The sequence below is a fragment of the Tympanuchus pallidicinctus genome, unplaced genomic scaffold (assembly GCF_026119805.1).
Source record: "Tympanuchus pallidicinctus isolate F22 unplaced genomic scaffold, pur_lepc_1.0 scaffold3, whole genome shotgun sequence".
Taxonomy (NCBI): Eukaryota; Metazoa; Chordata; class Aves; order Galliformes; family Phasianidae; genus Tympanuchus; species Tympanuchus pallidicinctus.
This window is the reverse complement of record NW_026294747.1, coordinates 5,985,347-6,011,515: the sequence shown is the minus strand read 5'-3', so window position 1 is coordinate 6,011,515 and position 26,169 is coordinate 5,985,347. Positions and strand designations below refer to the sequence as shown.

The 26,169-nt window shown below is 44.5% G+C and overlaps 1 protein-coding gene across 1 annotated transcript; it reads left to right on the top strand.

Moving 5' to 3' along the window:
- The first annotated feature begins 5,768 nt into the window (after positions 1 to 5,768).
- Positions 5,769 to 9,794, top strand: LOC128086580 (prolactin-releasing peptide receptor-like). Its single transcript, XM_052695374.1, has 2 exons — positions 5,769 to 6,761; positions 7,286 to 9,794. The coding sequence occupies exon 2, from the start codon at positions 7,327 to 7,329 to the stop codon at positions 8,407 to 8,409; it is 1,083 nt and encodes a 360-aa protein (XP_052551334.1). The 5' UTR covers positions 5,769 to 6,761; positions 7,286 to 7,326; the 3' UTR covers positions 8,410 to 9,794.
- The last annotated feature ends 16,375 nt before the right edge of the window (positions 9,795 to 26,169 follow it).

The following is a 26,169-nucleotide window of genomic DNA, read 5'->3' as shown; positions in this document are numbered from 1 at the left end:
CTAAAGCAGTCACACGTAATTCTCCATTAGAACAAATGTGAACATTTGAGAAACATGGTGAGTCACCTGAATGTCAATGATACAAGGCTCACAAAGCTTTGGTGTTGTTGAAAAGGATTCCTTTGTCATCTTTCAAATGCCTCTATTCATTTATCTCTAAAAATAATTCTGCTTTGCTGTATTCAGATACAGCACTGTAAATGCCATCTCTCACCTGTGCTGTCAAGCTACAATGAAGGCACGTCTGAGCATTTACCAGAAATTGAACATGCTGAGAGAAAGATGCAATTTCTTTTTCTGAACCCAAGCTATTTTGCAGTCAATACATTTCTTTCTTGCCATTAGCAGTGAGTGAAGATGCTTTATATTATGTTGTCTATTGCCATTAAAGTTATTTGAACTAGAAATGTATTCATAATAACTGTACCAAAACATTTAAAGTCCCAGATCCATGTAATGGCTCTGCAGTGTCATATCAACTCCACTCACCATTTTTGGCATGGCTAAGAAAGCTGGCAGAGAACTATGCAGTATGGTTTTGTTACATTATCATGCAGGAAGAAACACAAGATTTCTGTTTGTGGCTGTTGATTGATACTGTCAGCACAAGACAGTAAATTAGGTCCTGAAGCAGTGCAGCATTGTCTTTTCAGCAGAGACTTAGACCTGCCAAAACATAAGCGATAATAGATTGGCATTTAATTGGAGACCACATCCAAATCAAGCAGTGAGTCCAGCCCCATCAATCTGCAGGCTTGCTCTGAAGGTTGTCTGACTCAATGGGGATGTAAACATTAGGACTGAAAAAGACAAATGAGGAGTTTAAAGATTCTATAAGTACACAAACAATCTAGTTTTAAAATTTGACTACATATAAATATTGACACCTGAGTAGCCAAATCCTTGATTGCTCAAGGAAAGAGACAGCATCCACTGAAGGCACCACAGTGTTTGGAAGAACACATGCTGGGAGCTGCCAGATAAACCACACTTTGGAAACACTAACATAAAGGGAATCAGATTTGGGATTATCTATACTTAAAAACTCATACTCTAAGACTGTTTTTTTACAATACAGCTCAAACAGAATATATGGAAAAGGTGTGATGTGTGCATTTGTTGATGTTATGTGTGATTTCACTTGTGAGAACATTACTTGGAGCTCTTATGGTTTATAATAGGAAATGGTTTATAATATGATGATAATATTGATAATAATATTATATATTTTATATAATTATATATATAATATATATAATATATTATATTATATATAATTATATTATATATAATTATATATTTATATATATATTATAATAATTATATATATTATAATTAATATATTTATATATAATGATGATAATATTATGGTTTATAATAGGAATTGGGAGCTGTTGAGCTCCCAAACAAAGCCTCGCTGGTGTGAGCAACATTTCCATTAAGGATTTTTTTTCCCTACACAGCAACACCTGCCTTCTTATTGGTGGCAATAATTCACACACTGGGGGATGTGCCCATCTAAACAGCAACAACAACAACAGAGGAAGAGCTGCTGATAACAGCACTGTGATAGAGGAAAGCAAACCATCAGTGATATGGTTTGAATGCAGTGTGTTCAGACTACTACGCACAAGCATGTACATACTATCAAACATGGATTGTCATTGTTAGAGTGTGAGAAACTACTAATCACATGTTAGCCCTTCTTATCTGTGCCTTTTAATGTCAGTTCTCAGCATGAAAGGACATTTCTCTAAACTCCAAAATTTCCCAAGAGCTCCTATGCACTAATGCAGGGAAAAGAGGTGGTTCACAATGTGCTTAAAGAGATGACATCAAGCCAAAGCATGAGTAAGTATAAAAGTAAGTATAGTAAGTAAGTAAGTATAATGAGTAAGTATAAGTAAGTATAAGAATATTCCACTCCTCTTTAATGGGCAGACCATCTAGGATTTTGAGTTAAGAGTACTGCCACAGTCCACGCTGTGATGGCCATTTTGTAGGAAAGGTGGCCAGGATGGACATTTCCAGAAGTGAGTTTGGGTAATCTCTGCTAGCAGATGGTGAACTCCTGGCACCCACAAATATTTCTAAGAGATGACAACATTCATCCCAAAAAGGGGATGGAAACCACAGCAAACTCACATTCCCTGTCATCAGCCATGCAGGGTAGGTTGGGCACAGGGATGTCATTGCAGACACCCCAAAACTGATGCTCCAAAAAGCACTGCTGATTGGTGGATGAGGATTGAGGATGAGGACTGCGGCTTCCAAACTCACCTCTGAACCTACTAGCCTGACATCTTGTATCCAATCAGAGCCAAAAATTCCTGGCAAGGGGAAATACGAGACCTGGGATGAGGGATTTATCTTACAGCTCTATGCAAGTGATAAAGATTAGGTCAGAGAAGGCTCTTCCATGGTAAGGATGTGTGGGGTAAAGCCTTGGCCAGCATGGGGTGGATGTGTCCATCCCAGCCAGCAGTAATTCATTATTTTCTATCATGTTGATGCCACATCTCTCATCTAAAATGATCTTTTAAGAGCCTTCTGCTTTCCTTATCAGAATGTTCTGCACTTTAAAATTAACGGCTGCTCCTGGCCAGGCTATGGAAGCAGAGATTATTTTCTTCCTGCTGAGTGTTTGGTGGGATGAGTGCCCCTCTTTACAGCCAGCTCTTAGCCAGTTTCAATAGCACTGATCCACATTCATCAGACAGAGGCAAATTTACAGCCTTCTCCCACCAAAAGTCCTAATTTTGTTGAACTTCTCCTAGGACTGCTCTGAGAATTTCCATTCCTACAAAAAATAAAAAAACAAACAAACAAATAAATAAAAATTAAATTTTAGCAGCGGATGATGATGATTTTTTAATTTTCTCTTAATTAAATAAAACATGAAGGTGAAAAGATCTTTCATAAGAAATCAGACACAGAGCTGATGGGCAGTGACCTGCTTTGGATCTGGCAGCCAGATACCCAACCATGTTAAACAAGCAGCTCTGATACCCTGCACTTCCTAATTGTGGAGTGCATAGGGATTGGTGTGTCATTCCATAACCCCCCAACCTACACTGAGTGATCAAGACCATTGGAGACCCATTGAGGTTTTGGTTGAACTCCCACGTATTTTCTGCTTTTAGTCCAGTTTGGGAGACTATAAAATTAACCCCAGCAGCAAAGAGGATTTAAGTCCAAAGCCACAAATACAAATCCCCTTGGCCAACTCTTCCTGCCATTCCCAAGAGAAGTCAGTCAGGTCACTTGGATGTTCTGATCCAAATTTGCTGCTGAAATCTATTGGTAGCACAGAGACAGATATCTGTGTAATGAGGTGATTTTGGAGTACATTTTGAGCTCCCCAAACCTCCCCCTTCCTGGTCCATCACTATGGGATCCCCATGCTGCATGAAACCAAAGCTCATGGTCACCAATCAGCTCTAGCCAAACATCAGCCCTTGAGGTCAACAGTTCAATGGTCCCTGTCTTTAACTTCAGCTCATTACCACCAAGTTAGTCATAGTGCTATTGCATAATGAAAGGAAAACAGTTACAGCAGTCAATGGACATTGATAGGATTCTTTGCCACTTGGCAGCCTCTCAGATCTCATTGGAACTCCTTTGCTATGAATTTAATCTTGTAACTGAAATCAAGATCGTATGGCATAGCTACAACACACTGATCAACAGCCATTAAGGTTAATTCTTTCCCAGCCCTAGAATCTCTCTACATGTTTCTAAAATCTTGGTCCATACATCAGTTCACCAGGATGAAATCATCTGGGAATCATTTCCAAAGTCCATTTCCACTTCCAAGTGGGAAAGCCCTCTCTGGCTGCTACAAGATGGGACCAGAAGGATGGGAAAAATGAAGAGAGATTTTAACAAAGAAGAGATGCAGCCCCAAAACAGTAGTAGCACTTGCATATGCTTCAGCATTCAACAGTTACTAGTATTTTGCAGGTGCTGTGCAGCATTTCATTACACCACTGTATCTCAATGGCATCGCTACAAGATCTTGACCTTAGCCCCAGCGCAATGGGGAAGCGCACTGAGATGGACAAAGGGTTTCCCAGATATCTCATTTCTGCAACAATATGTATCCCATAAACACCAGATCTGGGAAGAAAATAAACAGTTTTCCAGTGGTAGCCAGTGTAAGTCCAGGAGAAAAAAAAAGCAGAAAAATGAGATGGTAGAGATTTAAGCCTTGCTCTTTGCTCTGTGAGGTCTGTTTCTCTGCTCATTCAGCTTACATTTTTGCACGCCAGTTGGGTTTGCAAGCATTCTGAAGCAAAACTTTAGCAAAGCCCAGCTGCCAAAAGGTATGCATGTGGCTCTGACAACACATATCTCCTCTCACATCAAGATTTCCTTACATTGCAACATCCCCATTGCCACCTCCCCCCCCAAACCTCCTCCAGCACTAGCTTTGAGGAGCAGATAGAGAGTCACAAAATGGCTGCAAATAACTCCCAGTCAGAAGAAAATACGTATGTTTCTGTTGGTTTCTATATTTATTTCCCCCCTATGTGAATCCCTAAAGTTCCTTGCTGGCAGCTCTCCGGCACTTAGTACTCACATTTTTGGGAGGTAATTTTTCCTTGCTCCATATACAGTTCATGAGCAGCTCCATCACTTCTTCCATTGGCCTGTAAGCTCCTTCACACCACAACCCCAAGGCATGGGAACCCTCTCACCACCAACTGCAGATCTTGTATTACGCCAAAAAAGACCAAAAACATAATGACTCCCTCTTTTTGAAGGTAAAGTATAAATCTCTTTTTTCCAAAAAGCCCTTTAATCACTATTTTTAGCATGAGAAAAAACATTCTACCAAGCCCCAAAATGACACAGGGAAGGGGGGATGATAAGATTATATATACATATATATATATTTAAAAAAAAAAAAAAAAAAAAAAAAAGTTGTTTGGCTTGGCTCATCCTTTCCTAAATAAAGCTCTGCTGTGACCTTTTGCATCTAACTTGGCTCCACCTGCCAAGTGTTTGTCAACACCTCTGCATGATTCCAACACAGCTGGAGCCTCTGCCCCTTCTTCCTTGCATCTCCCCTGGCTTCAGTCTCACTCTTTGAGCACAGGTGCTGCTGTGCACTGGGGTTCAGCCCTGTGGGATACGTGCTGTGCCTTATATCTCTGTACCATATTCTTCCCAGTGGTGGTCCCTACTGTCTGGGCTACCATCATCTCATAGTTGGGCCACTCTTGTCCCCTTGAGCAGGCCTTGCTCATCCAATGGTTGGGTGCCCGTTGACCAATGGCTGGCTACTCTCATGCTGTGGGCTGTCCTTGGCCCATCATTGCGACATCCCACAGATGAGCTGTCCTTACCCAATGGTTGGGCATCTGTCACCCCATGGCTGCTATCACCCAATAGCTACTCTCATCCATTGGCCTTCCTCATTCCACAACTGGGCCATACTCACCCTATGGTTGTTCTTTCCCTATGACTAGGCAACACTCACTACACTGTTGGGTGTCCATTGCCCCATGTCTGGACTACCCTCACCCCACATTTGAGAATCCATCACCCCATGGTTTGATGTCCATTGGTCCATAGTTGGGTATTTATTGACCCCTGGTTGGGCATCCACTGATCTGTGGCTGTGCTACCCTCATCCCATGGCTGCTCTCATCTCATGACTGTGCCATCCTTACTCTGTAGTTGGGTGCCCATCATCCAACAGCTGTCCTCACCCCATGGCTACGCATTCAACACCGCATGGCTGCCCTCTGTCCCAAACTGGACTACACTCACACCATAGCTGCTTTTGCTCTATGTCTGGACCATCCTCACACCATGGTTGGGTGTTGGGTATCCATCACCTGATATTTGGCCATTCACTGACCTACAGTTTGGCTATCCTTCACCCCATGGCAGGACCACACTCACCCCAAGTTTGAGTGTCCATTATCCCAGAGCTGGACATCCATCCCCCCTGCCCCACAACCACCCTCATCATCTTCCCTCAGGCAGAGCAGCCAAGGACCTTCACATGGTCCCTGTGCCCACACTCTCCGTTCTCCCCAACTCAGTGAAGAGACCTTACTGCAGAACAGCGGGACAAACATGACCATCCCCCCACATAGCAGGAATACCCACCCTGCGGGTGGGAATGCCATGCTCCTCCCCAGCTTTTAATCACAGCACTCAGGCATCACAGCAACAATAAGGAGTGAGAGCAAGGATTGCAGCAACGAGAAGACTTGCGGTGAGCAACAGCTGGTGAATGAGATGCATATCCCTATCCTTTTGAAACAATCAGCGAGCAGAAGGATCTTGGAGCTCTCTCGGAGCTAGGCAAGCTCCACACAGACTACGGGTGGTGAGTGTGCTCCGCAGAGGGAGTCCTGCTTCCTTAAGGAAACAAATATATATATACATATTGATGCTGGATGGAAAGATGGAAAAACTGAAATATGGAAATTCAGTGATCATATTTGCTTCTTGTTTCCATCCAGATTTTTGGTTTCCAGGGCTGGATGCACAGACCTGAAGCTACTTTAATTATAGAACAAAGCAGAAAAAATCTCTCTCAGTAAACTCTGGGAGTTAACTAATAAGGGGTAAGGAGGCTGCTCAGCCTGAGGAACAAAGGTAAATGTGACAGCGTGGGTAATTCTGCTTTTCCCTGCACTTTCAGACAAAACAGATCTGCACCCAGTTCTGCTGCTGCCAGGAGCTCTGTGGCTGTTCTGAGGACAGCTTCCACACACTCTAAGAAGGACCAAGTGCTGCAGGTAACAAGCCAAAGTGGTGTGGAAAGAGAGAGAGGGAGGATGGGGATGGGAGTGAATGGGGTGCCGAGTTGGCTCAGTGATGGGAAGGCAGTGCACAGGTTTTCCTCTGGAAAGCATTGTGGAGAAGTAAATATCCAAGGGGATGAAGTAATGGTAGGGGAAAAGTTGGGTGGGCTGGGATGTGTTGAACACTCCTGCCCAGCTGTACAGCTGTGTGGCTGGAGGCAGAGAACAAGGCTGACAGCGAGACACTGGGAGCAAGAAGAAATACGAGTGCCTTTATTTCCCTGCTGCATGTCAGCTCAGGTTACTTTCAATCTCACATCCTGAGCTGCTTTCCCTAGCAGACAGCTCACAGCAGCAGGAAGACTGTTCAGTTAACCACTTCCTATCCATGCTCCCTGTTTTTTCCACACCAAAGCTTCGGTATGCAACTACAGAGACCTAAACCTTGTGGAATTAGACACTGGGGACTGGTCTTTCTGCCCAGAAGAACAACCACAGTGAGTCTCTCTCCTCTTCAGGGTCAAGCCTTGTTGGGCCCCTGCCTTGCTGAGCCCTTCCCATGGCACTCTCCAATGACTCCTGGCAGAACACCTCAGCCCCTCTCTTCACAGGTCTCGACCTCTTGCTGGAGCTTAAGCCGCTCTTCATCCCTCTCTACGCCACCTTGGTGGCTGTGGCGTGTTTGGGGAACTTCTTCCTCATTCTCCTCATCGCTCTCACCAAAAAGCTACACTGCACCACCAATTTCCTCATTGGCAACTTGGCAGCGGCTGACTTTGTCATGTGCCTGGCCTGTGTCCCTCTGACTGTCTCCTATGCCTTCGAGGTGCGGGGTTGGCTTTTTGGGATGTTCATGTGCTACTTTGTCACCCTGATGCAGGCCACCACCGTGTTTGTCTCGGTGCTGTCCCTCACTGCCATCGCCATTGACCGCTACATCGTCGTGGCCTACCCCATCCGCCGAAGGATAAGCTGCAAGTCCTGTGTCTGCATCATGGCCTGCATCTGGCTTCTCTCCATCCTGGCCTCGGTTCCCACCTCGCTGCACACGCAATACTTGGATCTCAACACCATTGGCCATGACATGATCATCTGCGAGGAGTTTTGGAAGCACAAGGAGAGGGAGCGGCTGCTGTACTCATGTCTGATGCTCCTCTTGTCCTACATGCTCCCGCTGCTGGCAGTATCGGTCTCCTTCTGTGCCATCTCCCACCACCTGCAGAAGAGGAACATCCCAGGAGCTGCCTACCCGTGCCAAGACAAGTGGAGCAAAATGAAGCAGAAGACCTTCCGGGTGCTCACCGTCTCTGTAATTTGCTTTGCTGTCTGCTGGCTGCCCCTCCAGGTCGTCAACTTTATCAGAGACATTGACGAAGAGTTCACCATCCTGGACAAGAGATATGTGAACGTCATCCAGGTCTCATGCCACCTGATTGCCATGAGCTCTGCCTGCTACAACCCCTTCATCTACGCCTCTCTCCATGACAAGTTCCGCTTCCACCTCAGCAGTTACTTCTACCGCAAGAAGAAGAGCTCCAGCACTGTGTCTTACAAGGTTTCTCGGTTCAACATCTGCTCCACCTTGGCAGACACCCCAGCTGGAGTCCCGGATAAGACAGCTTTGCAAACCAGATTCTCTTAGCTGAACTTCCCCTACAGGCTTGCTCTTGGGCCTGGATGTAGATGCTTGTGCCTGGTGGGGAGAACAAGCACCACGGAACCAAGTGAAGGGATGTCTGTCCTCAAGTAGCATCTCTTCTGAGCAGCTCAAGGACATTTTATTCTTTGACACAAAGCACACCAGCACAACAACAATGAATACCACAACCATGTGAAAATAGCATAATCTTGAGCAGGATTTACCTGCTAGCCCCCATAGAGACACAATGGGCACTGGTGGATGTTTCCACCTGGTCTGACTCAAGAATCAGTGCCAATGAAACAGCTTTCCCTTGCCTTATTGAAATAGAACAACGTATATATATCTGGATTCACAACTGGGTATATAATTGGTGTGATGGTAGTGTTCCATAAGCTTCAGTTTTCAAGAATGCCTACACACACTGACACAGTCAAAATCTGCCCAAATACGAGTGCTTCATGAGCAAGGAGAAATGTTCATGCTGTACCACTGGTTGTGCAGCAAAGTTGGGGATGGGGTATATACATACACTAGATCTCCAATCACAGCTTACTATGCCAGGAACTGGTGCTGTATTTGCAGCACAAAGACGTCTTCCTGTGGTGTATATAGGGGTGGACAAGATGTTGGGTGCACTTAAAGAAGTCTTTGGAGTACACATTGTCATTCTGTAGAATAAAGATTGCTCCTAAGCAACAGATAGCATTTTCTGCCTCTGGAGGAACACCAGTTCTTTCAGGCAGCATTTAAAGAGCTGTCCATTTTTTTTTTTGTTTAAATTGCAGTCCATTGGTGAAAGGACGATATACATTCAGAAGTGTGTATTCTTCTGCCAGCTAGCATGCAGGGCACAACACCACAGCTTGTGTTGAGACACTTCCATCATCTACTTGTCTTTCTGAGTAATCTCATCTGCATAACCTCATAGGATAGTCCCAGTTTCTCCAGCCAGAAGTGTGCAGCCAAACAAGACGAAGTAGACAGGGCTCAAAGTAATGGAGTAGGTAATAAGAAAGGTACCAAGCTGTGTGCTTGCTGAGGAAGAAGTCACAGTCTCCACTCAGAGTGGTTTATATGCAGAGAAGTTATATGCTCTTCTAGGGCGGGGATGGGAATCCTGCTCATGAGCTACTCTGACCCCAAAACTGCTGAATAAATTGTGAGTTGGACTCTCGTGTTCCAGATGTTGGTTGGACCTTAACAGCCCTCAGGCAACAACCTGCTGTTGGCTCACCTTACTGCTGAGACCTTCATGGTACACATGGTACACAACACTGCTCACTCTGTTGGCTTCTTGCAGCTTTCTTCTGGCTACACAAGGCTGTGCTTAGGACCAAGGCTGAAGTATTTGTGCTGGAGTATTTTGCTAAGCCCAGGTCACTGCTTGTCCCTTCTGCTAATAAAAGGTTTAAAAAGCTCAGGCTGTGCGTTTGTATTGATTTGAACCAAAAAGATAAGGCCTGCAGTCACTCCCCATACATGCAATTTGATCCCACCACAGGAAAACAATCAATCTGGAAGTGTTTATCCATCACTGTCACAGGCAGCTGCTTGGAGTCTAGCTGGAACCAGGGCTGGAGCTCTGAGATTTTCAGGGAAGCTTTGCTATGACACAGCTTGGTGGTTCCTTTCTTTCTTTTATTTACAGGGAAATGACTCCCAGTGTGCTTTCACTCATTCGGACTTCTTACTACAGAATTGCCCATACCCCAGATTCACCTGAAATTTTGCAATGGCCAATAATGGGTCTCAGTATCCACTTCACACTTCTCAGATTTAGGGTGCAGTAGCCTGCTGCTCCATAGCCTTCTGCTTGAGGAACTCTGCACAAATGTGAGATTGTGCTCTGAATTCCATTTGCCTGCACGCTGCCAGAGAGCACGTGGTGCTCACAACAACAGTGCTTGATGTGATTAGTTCTACATTTAATTAACTGGGGGAAAAAAAAAAAAGGGAGATTGAAGCCACCCAGCACTTGCATTTCCCAGCCCCGTTGTGCTGCTGAGCACAGAGGATGCCTCTGATGGGGATGAATCAGGTGGGAAGCAGCAAAGAGCTCATGATCATTTACTTAAATTAATGGTTTTTGGAATAATCACATTCCTTCCCTGGGATTTTGCGCTCTGACTGTGCTGCACTTTCAAGTGTGTGGTGGCAGAAGAGAAGTATGGAGCTGGGAGGACAGACAGATGTATGGGTGGGGGGTGGATGGATGGATGGATGGATGGATGGATGGACAGATTGGAAACTGCAGCATAGGAAGTTCCGCACAAATATGCGCAAGAACTTCTTTACAGTGAGGGTGACGGAGCACTGGAACAGGCTGCCCAGGGAGACTCCAGGTGGAGTCTCCTTCTCTGGAGATGTTCAAGACCTGCCTGGATGCCTACCTGTGCGACCTGCTATAGGGAACCTGCTTTGGCAGGGGGGTTGGACTCGATGATCTCTGGAGGTCCCTTCCAACCCCTACGATTCTGTGATTCTGTGTGATTGACTGCTGGGCTCATGTTCTCCAGGCAGTGAGCACTGCTTTGCTCTTCTGAACTTTTAGTAATGCTGCAACCATGGTTCCTCCACTCAGCACAATGAGCATTGCTCGTGAATCAACACCCAAAGCCAAGTCCAACCACACGAGTGTTCAGGATGCTGGATAGTTTTTCCAGTGCTGAAGTGCAGCTTGATCCAGTTGTACTTGGTAGGCAACATCAGACCATACAAATAGAAATGCAAATGGACCTTTTCATCTCAGATTTTCAGACTCTGCAGCAAAGCTCATTGAAAGCAGAGATGTTCTCTGTGGCAAGGATCACTTTGTTTTGCCACGTGGCTTGAGAGTTTTCTGCTACTCCAAGGGAAGGAGGACTCAAAGCCTAGGAGGGAAAAAAACACACAAATACATAAAAATGTGAACAAACCAATAGCAATTAAAAAACATCCTACAGAGTTGCTGCAGAAGTGAGCTAAAACAGCCAGGGATTTATTTCTTCCACCTTATAATAGATGCTGATACTTGAGTACCATAGGGCTTGCATGTGGTTTTGGTTTGAAATAAGTGAGGCATCCCAAACAATAGAGATCTGTCCTCATTAGGAGTGATGCTTTGTGTCAGCTGGATGTTCCCAGGAAGGAAGAAGGGAGAATGGGCTCCACCTGCCTGGGCTTGCAGAGCTTTCCCTCGCTAAATGCTGTGTGGAAATCCCCAAATCCCCCTTTCACTTACAAGCAGAGCTAAACCTTTTGGTGACCTTTTCACCTCATTACCTGCCCTGAGAACTGAGGAGAGGGAGGATTTTCTCCCCAGTGCCCAGCTCAGGTTCTTCACAGCTCTGCTGCCCTATTTTTCAGATGTCAAAATCCAGCTAGCAAAGCCTAGGCATGGGCAATTTTATTTTATTTTCTCTCTTGTCATGATGAGCACATGAAGAAGAGGCCATTTCATCATGCTGGGGACGAGTTTGGAGTCCTACTGGTGTTAAAGGACCTGCATGCCAAAGCCACAGCAAATTCTCCAAGTCAAAGAGGGAAGGCATTCTGAGAGGGATGCCAACTGCTCTTGCTGTTGCATGTGTTTGGAGGCAAGAGGAAGCTTTTCTAGACATTACACAGATTTTTTCCAGTGTGGGATGAAGTAATCTGGTGAATATTATTGGTACATGGTGTTGAAAAGTGCTCAGGGCTTTACAAGGAAGGCTCTCCTCCTGCTTATTCTCACAGCAAACAAAAGCCATAAGTAAAATCTTTTTGACCTTTGGCTAAAGATGCAGGGAAGACAAACCAAAGAATGAGAACACATGCAACGTAAAGTCTTAAATAAGCAAATTCACTCCAGCATCATCTCTTGTTTCCTTATCCTATTGCTATGGAAAGATGTAGGGACTTCTCCCTCTTTAACCCTTAGCCAGCTGGAAGGAGCGACACAGCTGGGACATGCTGTAGCTGCTGCTGACCCAGTGGTTTCAATTATATTTTCCTTGAACACAACAGAAAAGAAACACAATAAAGGAACAAGACCAGCAATGACAGCAGATGTAGGTTCTGGTTCAGCAGTGTGCAAAGACTCAAGAGGAAGGGGCTAAGGAAGGAGAAGGATTTCCTACAGAGATGGATTGTGGGAAGTGGTAGGAATGATGGCTTTTGGCCATCTGTGTGTCAGTGGCATAGGTTTGATATCCTCAAGGTCCTGCTGAAGATCTCTCCCTCTCCCTCTCCGTCTCCCTCTCCGTCTCCCTCTCTCTCCCCTTTTCATCTTCTTTTTTTGTCACCAACTGATGAAAATCCCTGCAGTTTCAAAGCCAACTTAAACCTCTCCTAAAATCCAGGCTGAATTAGAGGTATTTACTGAATGGGCAGATTTGGCAGGTTCTGTACTATAGTAAGCAGTAAACAGACAAAATTGAGGTTGTGTCTCTGAGTCTAGCAAATGGAAAGAATGGGGCAGTATCACAGCTCCTTTTTCACAGAGTTCATCTGTACTTGCCATTATTTTGTCACACTTAGCTTTAATTGATTGAAAAAGATGGCATTTTTACAACTTGCCTTGGGCTATCAGTTCTCCCTTCAACCAACGGTACCATAGGAAATCACAGGCTGTTATCCAGCATCTATCCTTTCTTTCTTTCTTAATTTCCTCCCATCAAAAGCTTTATTACCTCACTCTTAATTAAAACTCCTTGAATTGTCCTCTTTAGCTCCTCTTGTCAATTTTTTCCCCCTTCAGCTGAGGATCAGGGGTTTTAAAGGAGTAGAGGAGGGCAGCTTTGAAAGGGAAGCCTCACCACCCATGAGGTGATCCATAGCAGGTTTACCTCTGTATTCTCATTCTCCCCCCCTTTCGATCTCTCCCTCCTGGCTGGGATGTTTTGCTCATCTTCCAAAGTTACATGCAGGAAATGGGAAAGGACTGTTTTGTAAGGATGAGATAAAACCCGAGTGTGTTCTGAGAATACATTCAAAATCACTCCACAAATCCAGTCATCACAGCCTCTGATTCAAAGGAATTGGTACACATGAAGAAGAATGCAATTTGTTCACTTAATGAAAGTAAATTAGATAAAATATGTTTGAAGGATGACTCTAGGTCACAAGAGGCTCAACAAGAATGTGGACTGCCTGCATTTTTTTCTGGTTCAAAGTATCTGTCTAGTTAACATGTGTGCTGCCAGACTCCCAGAGGTTTACTTGCTCCTGCAGCACTGGGAATAGTGGAGGTAAGAAATTTCTACTGAAATCAGGAGTAATGGCTTCCATCTAAAGACAAATCACCTCCTGTGATGCTAGTTAGGCATGGATAAACATGGCTGACCTTCATTCTCAGTGGTCTGGTCCTAGACACGATGGGAATACACTGATTTTGTGATATTATTTCCTCAATACATTTCATTTTGGAAACAGCAGCAGATCCCCAGGGAGCCCACAGATGGCCAAGGTCCAGCAAAGGGCCCCTCTTACAATTATAGAATCATAAAGGTTGGAAAAGACCACTAAGAACACCAAGTCCAACCCCAATCCACCTCCACCATGTCCACTGACTACATCCCTCAGTGCCACATCTCCATGGTTCTTAGCATGTACTTCTTGGAGTCCTTTCTCCCCATCTAGTACAGGTAAAGAGGGAACTGTGATCTATAAGCAATAACTCCTTGATTCTCTTTATGGTTCTTTGCACTTTTTGAAGGTCCTAAGCAGGAAGCTCAGGCAGTAAAAGGGTTGGAGCTTCCAGAAGATCACCCCTAGAGAAGCCTGCTAGCCCCATTTCTACTTAGCTGACATCATCATCGGCCAAATTGTAACTGCTTCAGGCTGTCAAGCTCCTCTTCCAGCAATTTGTTCCCTACTGGAGCCTGTGGGACTTGGCAGACCTGAGTGCTCCTGCTTCTACAGGAATAAGGAGTCATTTAGCCTGTGGAAAAACAAAACAAGACAAAACAAACAAAAAAAAAACACGACTCATTCATTTTGGTGCAGGATGCAGAAGAGGAACGATCCTGCCCAAAGAATGCTAGCTCTGCATTTTTCCTCCTCTTAGCTGCCATATACCTGCTCAAGGTCACAAATATTCCTTTGGAAACCACCAAATTAGGAGTTCATGTGTGTTAAACACCAACAGAGCAAGAGCACAATCTAGCTCCCCATTCCCTTGGTTGTTACAGGATGGCAAGAAATACCTTGCAGACTGAGCGGTGCACTTAGCAAATCAATGCTAACATACCTCTCTGCCCTCATCAATATTATCAGTGTTGTCTTTTCAGCATCTTGCACTGAGGGGGAGATATGAAAATGCTGCTTCTAAAGTCCCAATGAACTAAACCATAATAGCATCTCCCAATGGTGTCTAATGCCCCAGAAAGCAACTGAGAGATAATAGCTGGGAAGGAAATGGGACCTTGAAAAACTGGGACAGGCAACACATGAGATGACAAACTACAACCACATACAAATCTTAAGGATCCATTATTCCTGTTTTTCTTACCCAAGAGATGGTCATAAATCAGATACACCAAACATAGCATCACCCATGGTGGTTCATAACTGATGAACTCAGAAAAAGGCTGGCTCCAGGACAACAACAGGCTATTGCAGACAGGCCAATACTAAAGAATTTTCACTACAGGAGCCCTTTTCCCTCCTGGCTTTTCCTAGTTCAGAGGTTTGAAGCCAATCTGTTAAGAAATCTCCCATTTCTTCCCATCCAAAAGTTGAACAGATAATCTGGCCAAATAGGAGGGAAGCATTTTCACGTTTAACCACATCACCTCTTGCTGCCTTCTGTCTAGAAGACCTAATGGAAAACATTGCCAAGTCTATTTCCGTCAGGGGGTAGATGGCACATTGAGTCCACCAAGAGCAGCCTGGCTTTGTTGGTGAATCCTTAACGTTGAGCTCAGCCCATGGAAGTTACCCTAAGAGCATTAAAATTGTCCTGCATCCTATAATGTTGACCTGCCAGAGCAATGTTATCAAATTGCTCAATGGCAGAAACTGATCATGGAATTTCCACAATTTGCACTTGGATTGCAAACAGCTCTTGTTGTCCTCCAAAGTCCTTGGGTATCCAGCTCCAGAAAGCACCAGGCTTTTCTCCCCATCTGAGGCAGGGAGCATCTCAGAATCTATGCACCTTGGTTTTATGCCATTGAAAGTAATACATCAAAAAGCCCATTTTTAAACCTTGAACTTTTCTGCTGCCTTTCTATGTGGTCCCACCCCTGCTCCTTCTGCTAGGGATTAGAAGCCTGATTTCTGAAGGGCTAAGGTAATAATTTTGCTTAACTCAAGCTTACATCTGTTTAACTCACAGCCGTGAGACTGCAATGACAAACCCCCAGGGCTGAAAATGAGCTTCCCACTGGCAAGCACAAGAGGTGACAATTTCCAAAGGGCACACAGTCCATACTCACTGTCAGACATCACCATTCGCGTTACTGCTCAGCTGAGACCAGCTGAACCCCATTTCCCTCCCACTACATCGATAGGGAGATGGGGGAATACCCTGGATCCCATTGGATCAGGCACACTTAACGTCCCCACTCCATGACCTGCCAAATCCTTCAGCAGTGGTGAATTACTGGGAGTAATTTATGAATGGACATTTTCCATCCCATTACGCAATTCCCTGATACCTTCTCTTCCTGAGCTCCTTGCAAGATGAATTTGAGAGCTTGCATTTCTCTAAGCATAGCAAGATCTTGCTGTGGCAAATTAATGATGATTTCTTAAGCCCCAGTTTACCTTTCATTTAGTCAGTTTACCCTTCATTCAGCTCCCAAATGGTGAAAAACTCCTTTGTTATATCCTCCACAGTTACCAAATCCTCTCTGAGAAAAATCTGACATTTACCATACTTAATTCTTAATTTTCCCCTGAGCTGATGACCAAGTCCTGCTCCCAGAAATCTGCATCCCCATCACCCAGTACATTGGGTACCACTGGGGCTCAGCCACAAGCCAAGGATGGAGCAGGGCTGGGATCTACCCCTAAAACCCACAGCTCTGGCATCACTTCCATTGCAGTTTTAACATTCTGGAGGGCGACAAGCAAAGCCTTCAGGATTTTACCACAGTGGGGATGGGGTCATCCTGCAACCTTGTTTTGTTTTATATGGAAGCAAAATTTTGAGGGCAGATCCCACTCCATGCATCCCCCAGCTGTGGGCACAGGCAAGGAAAAATGGTTTCAGCCCCTGTTTTGTCTCAGCTTGTGTACTGGCTGCTGATTAGTATAACCATGTTGACAACACGCACTGTGCAGGGTGACTAGCACTAATTTCAGAAAATATGCGTGAGCACTCTTTTATTGCCATAAAGGTAAGAGCTACCACAAGCAGTGCTCTGTTGCCATAGGAACCCCGTAAACTCCAGGGAAATGCCAAACTGCTGGATTGACATCTCTCCTTCTGAGATGGGAATGGGGATTTGGGGTCCCTGTAATGATACAGCTCCTTGTCCAAGTAGGGTATCAGGGCAATTTCAGGATCCCAAATGTGGTGTGGATATTATCCAGATGTGCTCTGCTGTGACTACGCAGTGATAAATGCACCATCCTGCAATTTCTCTATCAAAAAATTTCACAGAACCATAGAATGGTTAGGTTGGGAGGGACCTTAAAGCCATTCCAACACTAGGAAGCACAGAACAGTTGGGTTGGAAAGGTCCCCAAAATTCATAGAACCAAAGAATGGTTGGGTTGAAAGAGACTGTAAAGCCCCCCTGCCCCAACCCCTACTGTGGGCTGGTTGTCCCACACCAGCTCAGATGTCCCAGGGCCCCCATCCAGAGTGGCCTTGGGCACCTCCAGGGATGGGACACCCACAGCTCCTCTAAGCAGCCTGTGCCAGGCCTTCTCCATCTTCTGAGTCAATAATTTCCTCAAAAATTTGGTCTCTCTGGTGCAGATGCTTGGATCTGACCTTTCATATACATAGCTGGAAGTGGTCTCTGATGAGCACAGGCTGCCCAAACCTGTGCAGATGTGCATTAGTGGTCTCTATTCCTTCTGCTGTCCATGAGGAGACCCCATTCAGATGTCTCTGTCTCTTGCAACCACCTAAATTTATGTGACATCTGTTCCAGTCTCCAGCATCCACTTTTTCCTTCCCCATGGCTCTGATTCCTATCCCTCCAACCAGCCCTTATCCTAGCTACCTCACCAACTTGTTGCATGCTACCTTGCAAGCCCCATAGAATCATAGAATATCCCAAGTTGGAAGGACCCCATAAGGATCACAGAGTCCAACTCCTGGCTCCACAAAGGACCACCCAAAAATCAGACTATGAAGAATTCAACATGAAGAAGTCAACATGAAGAAGTCCATGAAGTCAATGTGGTTTCTTTTAGAAGATGGGTAATGCAATGCTTACCTACAGAGCACATGTAAACGTAAGAGTGAATTTTAGCTGCTGGGTGGTGACTTCTCACAAAAATGTTTTGTAATCAGCAGTGTCCTAACATTGTCCAATTAGCTTCAGTGCCAGAATAAAGGAAAATGGGATAAGGAGATAAAGTGAGTTCACAGGAAGTGAGCTTAATGGAACAGATAAAGCGTGAAGAAGCTAATGGAGGAAACAGACTGCATCCTGTAGTCAAACTCAATTCAGCAAACATACAGCAGCTTTAAGGGAAAATGGCAAAAGAAAACTTGCTGTGCCAGAAAAATAATGCTTATAAATGTCCAAACCTTGGGGTCGATCCTTTCAGTTCTTTCTTCCAAGAGATATGGCCAAAGAAGGTATGGCAACAATCCTGATGAGATGGACAAAGCCTGATATGGCCATCAGTGAGAAGGGATGAATTTTAGGACTTGTTCCCCTACGTTCAGCCAACATCATAACCTCACCCTTTGCACCACAGCTGTCATCACCTCCCAGAGCAACACCAGCAGATCTCCAGGCAGGCTCATTGCTGTTCCTTCCTCCTTATGACAAGAGATCTTCATTTACCCACTTGCCACAGGGATTCTGCAGGCTGCCAGCTCACAGAAGACAATGCTGTTTCCTGGATCCCTGTAATTATTTACATGTGGGCTGTATTTATTGGCAATTAAATGGTTCGATGGCTCTGAGACATCAGTCTCCTCTAAACATGTTGTGTGCCAGATTGCTTCCTGCCATTGCTGCAGGGTGGGAAATGCTGTTGCCCCACTATGGGGCCATGTGTAAGGGAGTGAGCAGCTGGCAGAGCCCACAAATCTTAGAAATCCCAGGAAAATATGCATCAATCCCAGCAGAACATTCCCTAGTCCTGGTAAAACATGAATCAATTCAGAAAAGCATGCAATAAACCCTGGCAAAAATGTGTATTAACCCTTCACTAAATTAGATGCACGAAGCCTGGAAAAACATGCAAGAGCTCCAGAAAAAAAAAAAGAAAAAAAAAAACAACAAAAATCATGCAGGAACCTCAGCGAGCTGAAAAAAGACAGGATGAGTGTGAAAGCATGCAAAGACCCTGTAAAACCTGCAACAGACCCAAAAGCAAACAAGTTTTATTTCAGTGGATGTCCCTACTCCTATCTCCATCTCTTCTCTTAGGTCACATCCCATTAGCACCGTAGCAGAGAGATGAGGGAGAGATGGGAGAGATTTGCCCCAGGGAAGAGCCTGGATATGGGAAATTCCAGGGCGTAGCTAAAATATCACAGAGATACAGAGAGGGAGTGTTAATGCTGAGAAATGTTAGCTTAACAGGGGCAAAAAACCTGGGGTTTTATCCCATCACAGCACTGCAGCTGCTGCCAAACTCCCTCTCAGCTCCTGCATCTCTTTATGAACTCACAGCAGGGAAAAGCAACACAAGTACGCCGTCCTGCCCAGCACAAAGAGCTTTTTTTTTGCAATGAACCACATTTTCACAGCTGCCCCCAGCATCTCCACCCTCCCTACTACCAACCTCTAAGACCCCAACTCACCTCCACAGTGCCCAATGACCATGTCCCTCAGTGCTACAACTCCATGAACACCTCCAGGGCCAGTGACCCCACCACCTCTCTGGGCAGCCCATTCCAATGCCTGACAACTGTGTTTGAGATGAAATATTCCCTAATATTCAACCAGGACACCCACTGGTGCTAATGAAGGCCATCACCTCTCATTCTATAAATCCTGATATCTCTTGTGTGTTCATCCATGGCTTTTCACACAGATGCCATGCAACAGTATGATAGAACAATTTTTTTTTCCCCATTTTTTGCACCCTGCAATTTCTAGCAGCTGCCTCTCATGTACGGGCAGACATCACCCCTTTGTGCGTAAACCTCTTGTTTTTCCTATCAGCTGCCAAGCACTGGGGCTGCTGGTGTGTGTTTGAAGCCCATGCTCAATGAGATGCAAAGAGCTCCAAGCACTGCTTCACTTCAGTTGCCAAATATTTTTCCTGCTATATGAATCGATTAACTTTTTTCTTTTCCCCATCGCCCTGCAGTCAAAATACATGCACAAATGCTAAGTGTCATCACCCCATGCCTTCTGCACCCTCATAGGAACAGAGCTTATTTACTGCCAGAAGAACCCGGGCTGCCTTAAATTCCTCCTCACACTCTGGCAAAAGTATCTGGGAAGACTTTCGGTGCTTTCCAGCTTTCCAGCACTCCCAATTTATGAGTTCTGCTAGCCAGTCTGAGGGTGAGCAGAGATTTTTGGGCTCATGCATCACCAAAGGAGCTGATGATGAAGCAGAATAATCCAATGGCAATGGGGACAGGTGTTAGGATTGAGCTGCACTGATTTATGGGGGCTGTTCTGGGAGCTCTGGGCAGGAGTCACACAGTGCTGAGCAGCTGCTCAAACCAGTGATGGAGATCTCTCGTTTGCAATCCACGCACGTTACAATGAGAAAAAGGAGCAAAACTCTCCAGGATTAAGCCATAAAAACCAGCCTGCAGACAGGGACATTACGGTACAAGAAAAAGAGTGAGGGAAGTGCTCAGGGTTTGCTGCTGCCTGGCTCAGTGCTCCTCACCAGAAGAGCTGGAAATATGACAGCCCTTTTCCCATGGTTGTTCTCTATTATTCTTTTTAATAGCCTGTGACGCCATGGTTGCACACTGAAGCCATTTGCTGAATGGAGCTGTAATAGAAAGCATGCACTGGCAGCACCGGGGAGGTTGGAAGGGATGGAAAATATCCCCATCCTGTCTCATTCTCTAGCATAAGGAGATGAGAAAAACCAGGAGTTAAGAAGGTGGGTTGAGAGCCATTGCAGCAGATTGACCCTACAAAATGCTTTCTGGGGAAATATTCCTCCCTCTGTTGTTGTTTAACCCCTTTTTGTTTGCTTTTGAGAGGAGGCTGCGCCAGCACATCCTACCTTATGCAGCCTCCCACTGGGAGCTGAAAGGGTTGGGTCATTCCCATTGAGAGCTTTGTTAACGCGTGGCTTCGTGTTGGAACTGAGCCTGGGGACCTGCTTGTTTCATTCTGCAAAACCAGGACTCCATTCAGGAAAGCAAGGTCATAAAAACAACATCTTTGCTCCCAAATCCCTTTCATGTGTGAACACCAGCGTTGTAGCTGCTGGAGCAAGCAGCTGCTGCAGTCAGTCTTGTTTCTTGACAAAACGGCTCATCCATCAGCAGAGCTCTGGGCCAAAATCTGCCCTAGAGTTGTTTTATGTGAAGGATTGGAAGGAAATCAAAAGAATTTTTTTTCTGAGGAGTTGAAACAGACTGAGTCCCCAGGCTGCCCTATGCCTGACCTGCCCAACATTGCTTCTCTAAATCCCTTTCCAGTGCTGATTAAAAGCCCTTCGCCACAGGACGTGATGCAATCCTAACCAAGAGCTTCACATGGGGCTACACTGATCCCTCCTGCTGGGAGCAAGGAGCTCATTAAGAGCTGGGAAGCCAGGCAGTCCTCCAGCATCTGGTGGGGACTGCTCACAGCTCAGAGCCAACTGTCCCCATGCACAGACCCATCCACCCATCCCCATTTAATGCTCAGATTCTGCCATTTAGCAGGGAGAAAGCAGGAGCTCTTATACTTCTACTCTTTTCTAATTGTCTCATCTGGCCACTGATACCCAAATGCTAATCAATGATGCTCAGCAGGCCATCAAAACTAGCTGCAAAGGAAAGGCAGGCATGATTACAACCAGTGGGATTTTTTTTTTTTTTTAAACAAAAATACCCTTAATTTCTTGCTGTGAGGTTTCTGTCAATAGGAGATGGCCTAAAAGAAGCAATGTAATGCAGCTACCTTGAAGTGTATAGTATTCTGCATGCAACTTGAAACTCCTCTCCTGTTCTTGCCATTACTGTGGGACATTTCTCTCTCCCAGAGCTGAGATTCTCTCCTTGCCATTAAATTTTTATGGGGACTTTGTTATTGCCTTCCTTCCAGCATCAGGGAGAGCATGACTGCAGTCCCCATTCCTTCTGTTCCCTCTTCCACCCTCAGGAATATCACAGGAGATAAAAGAGCTTTTCTCCATCCTTTCCCTTCACAAGGCCACAAAATGGCTGCATTTCAGTTGAAACCAGGACGTTCATTTATTACTTAATGCCAACTTGGGGAAGACCAAGTATCCAAGTAAAACACACAAATCCTGAAATCCAGAACATCCAGAGGTTGCTCTTGAAAATCCTAGCATTCCCACAGATTTCATAATGGGGGATAGCCACTCCCAAAAACTTCCTCTTTGGAGCTCATTGCTTAATTTTAAAAACTGCCCTGTCTCAATGAGAAAGCGAGGGCAATACCTCAGGGCTTGGTCTACCACCAAACTCAATTGATAGACAGTGAGGAAGAGTTTGAGCCACAAACTTGTAATTTCCCAACTGCTCCATATAATTTCTCAAACAATGGGAGCATTGTTGGGCAGATGTTTCATTGTAAGGATGCTTTTGAGTGAATCCACCTATTCAAGCCCCATCCAGAGGAATAAATATGCATGTAGGGTGATGCTGAGCACTTGGTGAAATGAAAAACATAGCCTGAAGGTATGAGGCTCATTGCTTCTGCCTAGCATGAGCTGTCATTATTGATAAATTATAAATATTTTCTGTGAATTAGCTGTCCTGCCTCCCCTAGCTCTTTGATGGGATATGAGGACACCAGTTCACACCTGGTTCATTCACTAATGGGAATACTGTAAGCCCCCTGCAAATCTCAGCCTAGAGGATCCCAATGGCCTCATCCCGAATTTTTGCCCCCAAGGCCTCACCTGAAGCAGTTTTTCCCTGCTTCCTACTAGAAGACGGGTATTTCTTCTCCCAAAGGATGATACCATCCAAGTTTGACTTGATCCCTGCTACCAAAATACATGCAACTGAATAAGCCCCTCCAAAAGTCCATGAGATCATAGGTGTGAGCCTCTGTATCATGGGAATATCTTATTATAAGGAGCTTTTTCAATATAATTTGGGTTCCCAGAAATAAGATGCACAACTAATAGGCTGATAAACCCTAAGGATTAAGAATTATTACAAGGCTAGAAAATACCTCAGACTCATATTAATATTAATATTATTACAACAACAAATAATAATAAATGAATGAAAACAAAGAGGAGAAGTAAATCTGTTTTTCTGCCTTGTACAGATGCCGAAACAATCATCCACAGCTTTATTCCTATTAGACACAGGGGTATGGCTAGTAGCCAGCAAGGAGACTGGCAGTGTGCGTGCACTTATTTCACCACCAGAGCCTGTCAAGGAAGTTATTTATTTCTGCAAAAGCAACAGGAATAAAAGCCAACAGGAAAGAGGAAAAAATCTGATGTAGCACTGGAGCTCAGCTGCAGCGACCAGAGGGAATACACATAAAACTCTTCTCTTTTGCAAGTGGCCGGCTTCAATGCAGTTGGTTAGAAATATGAAGTGCCCAGGCTGCAGCTGCCAACTGTTGGCTCAGCAAGTGCTGCCTGTCACCAGTGCTGGCTCTGCAGTACTGTTGCATCTTCGCCAGGTCACTGGGGCCAAAGCCATTTCTTCTGCCTGATGTGAAATCCTCGAGCTTTAGCAAACAGCTTAAACTATGCTGAAATGAGGCTTTCCAGACCTCCTAGAGCTGGAATCAGCAAGACATTATGTGAAACGAGACTTTGAAACAATGGGGGATCGTGATTGCCCTTCTCCAAGGGGGAAGTCAAAGCAGCAGCTCTGAATACTAAAACCAGGCAGCTTACTTCTTCCTTCTTGCTGCAGTCCTAGTGCAACGTGGAAAGTATTCAGAAAGTTGGCTCAGGGACACACAGTAATCATTTAAGCAATATGGAGCAGGGATGGACTTCCTATAGCTCTCAGCTGGTGAAGCACTGGAAAGCAGGGCCCTTCCTTCTCCCATCAATTCAGACATTGAGGTCTTCTTCCACGAAGCAACAGGATACATGAGTCTTGTTTCACAGAAGGATCACTTACATCAGAAAGTCAATGTTGAGTGTTCTTAACTATGAGAAATAACCCAGCAAACCAATACACAATATCACCATGACAGGCTGCAACTGACTGGCTTCAGTACTTTGTGCAGGGGAACACGATGCTCTTTTACATTGTGTGTAGACACACAATGTTATATGTTTAAGTCTTGACCTACAATGAATTCCTAAAGCAGAAAAATATCATACAAATTAACAGAGCATAAACACTTGCCTGGATGAACAGGGAATTCTCTGTGATTTCAAGCTGAGCAGTATCATTCACATATGTTTATCTTATGTTATTAAAAGTGGATGAATTACAGCACCAGTATTTCTCTTCTTTCAACCTCAGTTCAAGCAGCATGGTTTAGATTCTTCCATGAAATGACCAGGGCCTGCAGGTACTTCCATCCCAAGAGAGCAATAGCAAAGATGATAACTGGGAACAGGTAAGCTACAGCAGTTTGTGAAGCTTTGCAACATGTCACTTCCTTTTTGTTGGGTCTTTTTCCTTCCACCATTCTTTTCTCAAGTTTAGTAGAAATCACAGAATTGTTAAGGTTGGAGAAGACCTCTAAGGTCATCAAGTCCAACAGTCAACCCAAGACCACTGTGCCCACTAACCTATGTTCCTAAATAGAATCATAGAACCATTAAGGTTGGAAAAGACCTCTAAGATCATCAAGTAGAGCCTGAATCCATCCCCACCTTCCTCAGTGCTACACATCCACAATTCTTGAAGACTTACAGAGACAGGACTAGATCAGCGGGTCCAAGAATCACCAGAGTTCAATATGAAATCAGGAAAATCAGAGAGAAATGCAGTGACAAAACTCTAGTGCCAAAATATCCAATTGTAAATCTGGGAAATTTGGGGGAATTCTATACAGTGTTGGGGATTAATACAGAACAACAACAACAAGAGAAACTCAAAAGGTAAAGCCATCATCTTTTCAGTCTTTTTATTCTGCTGGGTGACTGCAAATGTGACAAAGTAGAAAAAAATGGAAAATGCATTCAATCAAAGACAACTCCTAGGTTTATAATTACCTCCTCAGTGTGTACCTGAGCTGTATGGGAACTGCTGAGTCACAGCCTGAACCTCTGATTGATCATCTGAGGCGAGCAATGAGTCAGCCACAGGAGCACAGGTGAATTGCCTTCACCTGTGCTGTCTGGCTGCACCCCTCCTAGACCTATTGAAGAGCTGGCTCTGCTGGAGTTCTGTGAGTGAGCCCAGGATACAGGTAAGCTTTCTATCTATTCTCTTTTTATCATTGTCTGCTTTGCTAAACTCTCTTGTTTATTTTGTGATTATAGCATCTGAATATTCATTGATTATATGCTGAGCTGAAGCCCTTCTTGCTGCTTTTGCATGTGTTTTCTCTGTTCTCTGGGTCCTTGAGGAATTTGCTCAGGACTCAATCTACACCAGAGAAATGCCTGATTAAAAAAAAATGGCGCTGCTGCTGAGATTTTTTTTTTTAAATTAAAAAAAGACTTCTCTAGAAACTTTTGGCTATGGATAAAATGAATTATTATTAATGGAAACCCAACTTATTTTTCAGGCTTGCATTCAGCAGCCTGCAAGAGGCCACACTTTCCCAGGTATGGGACAAATCTCTGCTCAACCAAAGAGGTTCTGCAGATTTTGCCCTCATTAAAATCTTCCTCATGGGAGAGTATAAGGAGCTGGGAGAAGGCTGTCTGCTCTTCTTTACAGAGAAAAAGGCAATTAATTACATAAAGGCTCCACAAAACGCCTGAATTCAATACATTAGATTACGGAGACAAGAGACTAAAAATATGAATACAGGGAACAGAAAGTGCAGCAGATAAACAAGCAGCCTGAGCCTTTAATATTACTGATAAATAATCTTTTAATTAAAAGCCCAGCTGCGAAACAAATAGAAAATACTCCTCACAAAGACACTGAAGTCCAACCAACTTACTCCTAGTTAGGCAGACCTGAAGGTCAGACTGAATTCACTTCAGCAGAGGTGGTGGTAACTTTGCCAGGAATAAATCTATTAATTTACTTTGGCCAATTGCCCTCGGTGGGATTTTTCATCCCTCCACTTTGAGTTCACTTGGATGTGTCTCCATGCCCTCCTTCCAGGCAATTTTAGCAAGCTTTTTTTAAAAAAAAAAAAGACAGAAACCTCTTAGCTTTCCTTCTCCCAAAAAGGTGGATTACTCCACTAAGTCCCTGCTGTAATCCACCTTCCAACTCCACAGCAATTAGAGGCCTATTCTGCTGCTGCTTTTCATCTCATTGCCTGTGCCATGGAATTGTTTCACCCTCTGGATTGGATGAGTTTCCTTCCAAGGCAGGAATTGCCTATTTGTCATACTTCTATGCTGAGAATGAAAATAAAGATTAACATTGAAAAAAAAGCACAAAGCAAGAGA

Bases quoted from the DNA above. Each gene is read 5' to 3' on its own strand.
- LOC128086580 (XM_052695374.1), top strand. From the start codon at position 7,327: ATGGCACTCTCCAATGACTCCTGGCAGAACACCTCAGCCCCTCTCTTC.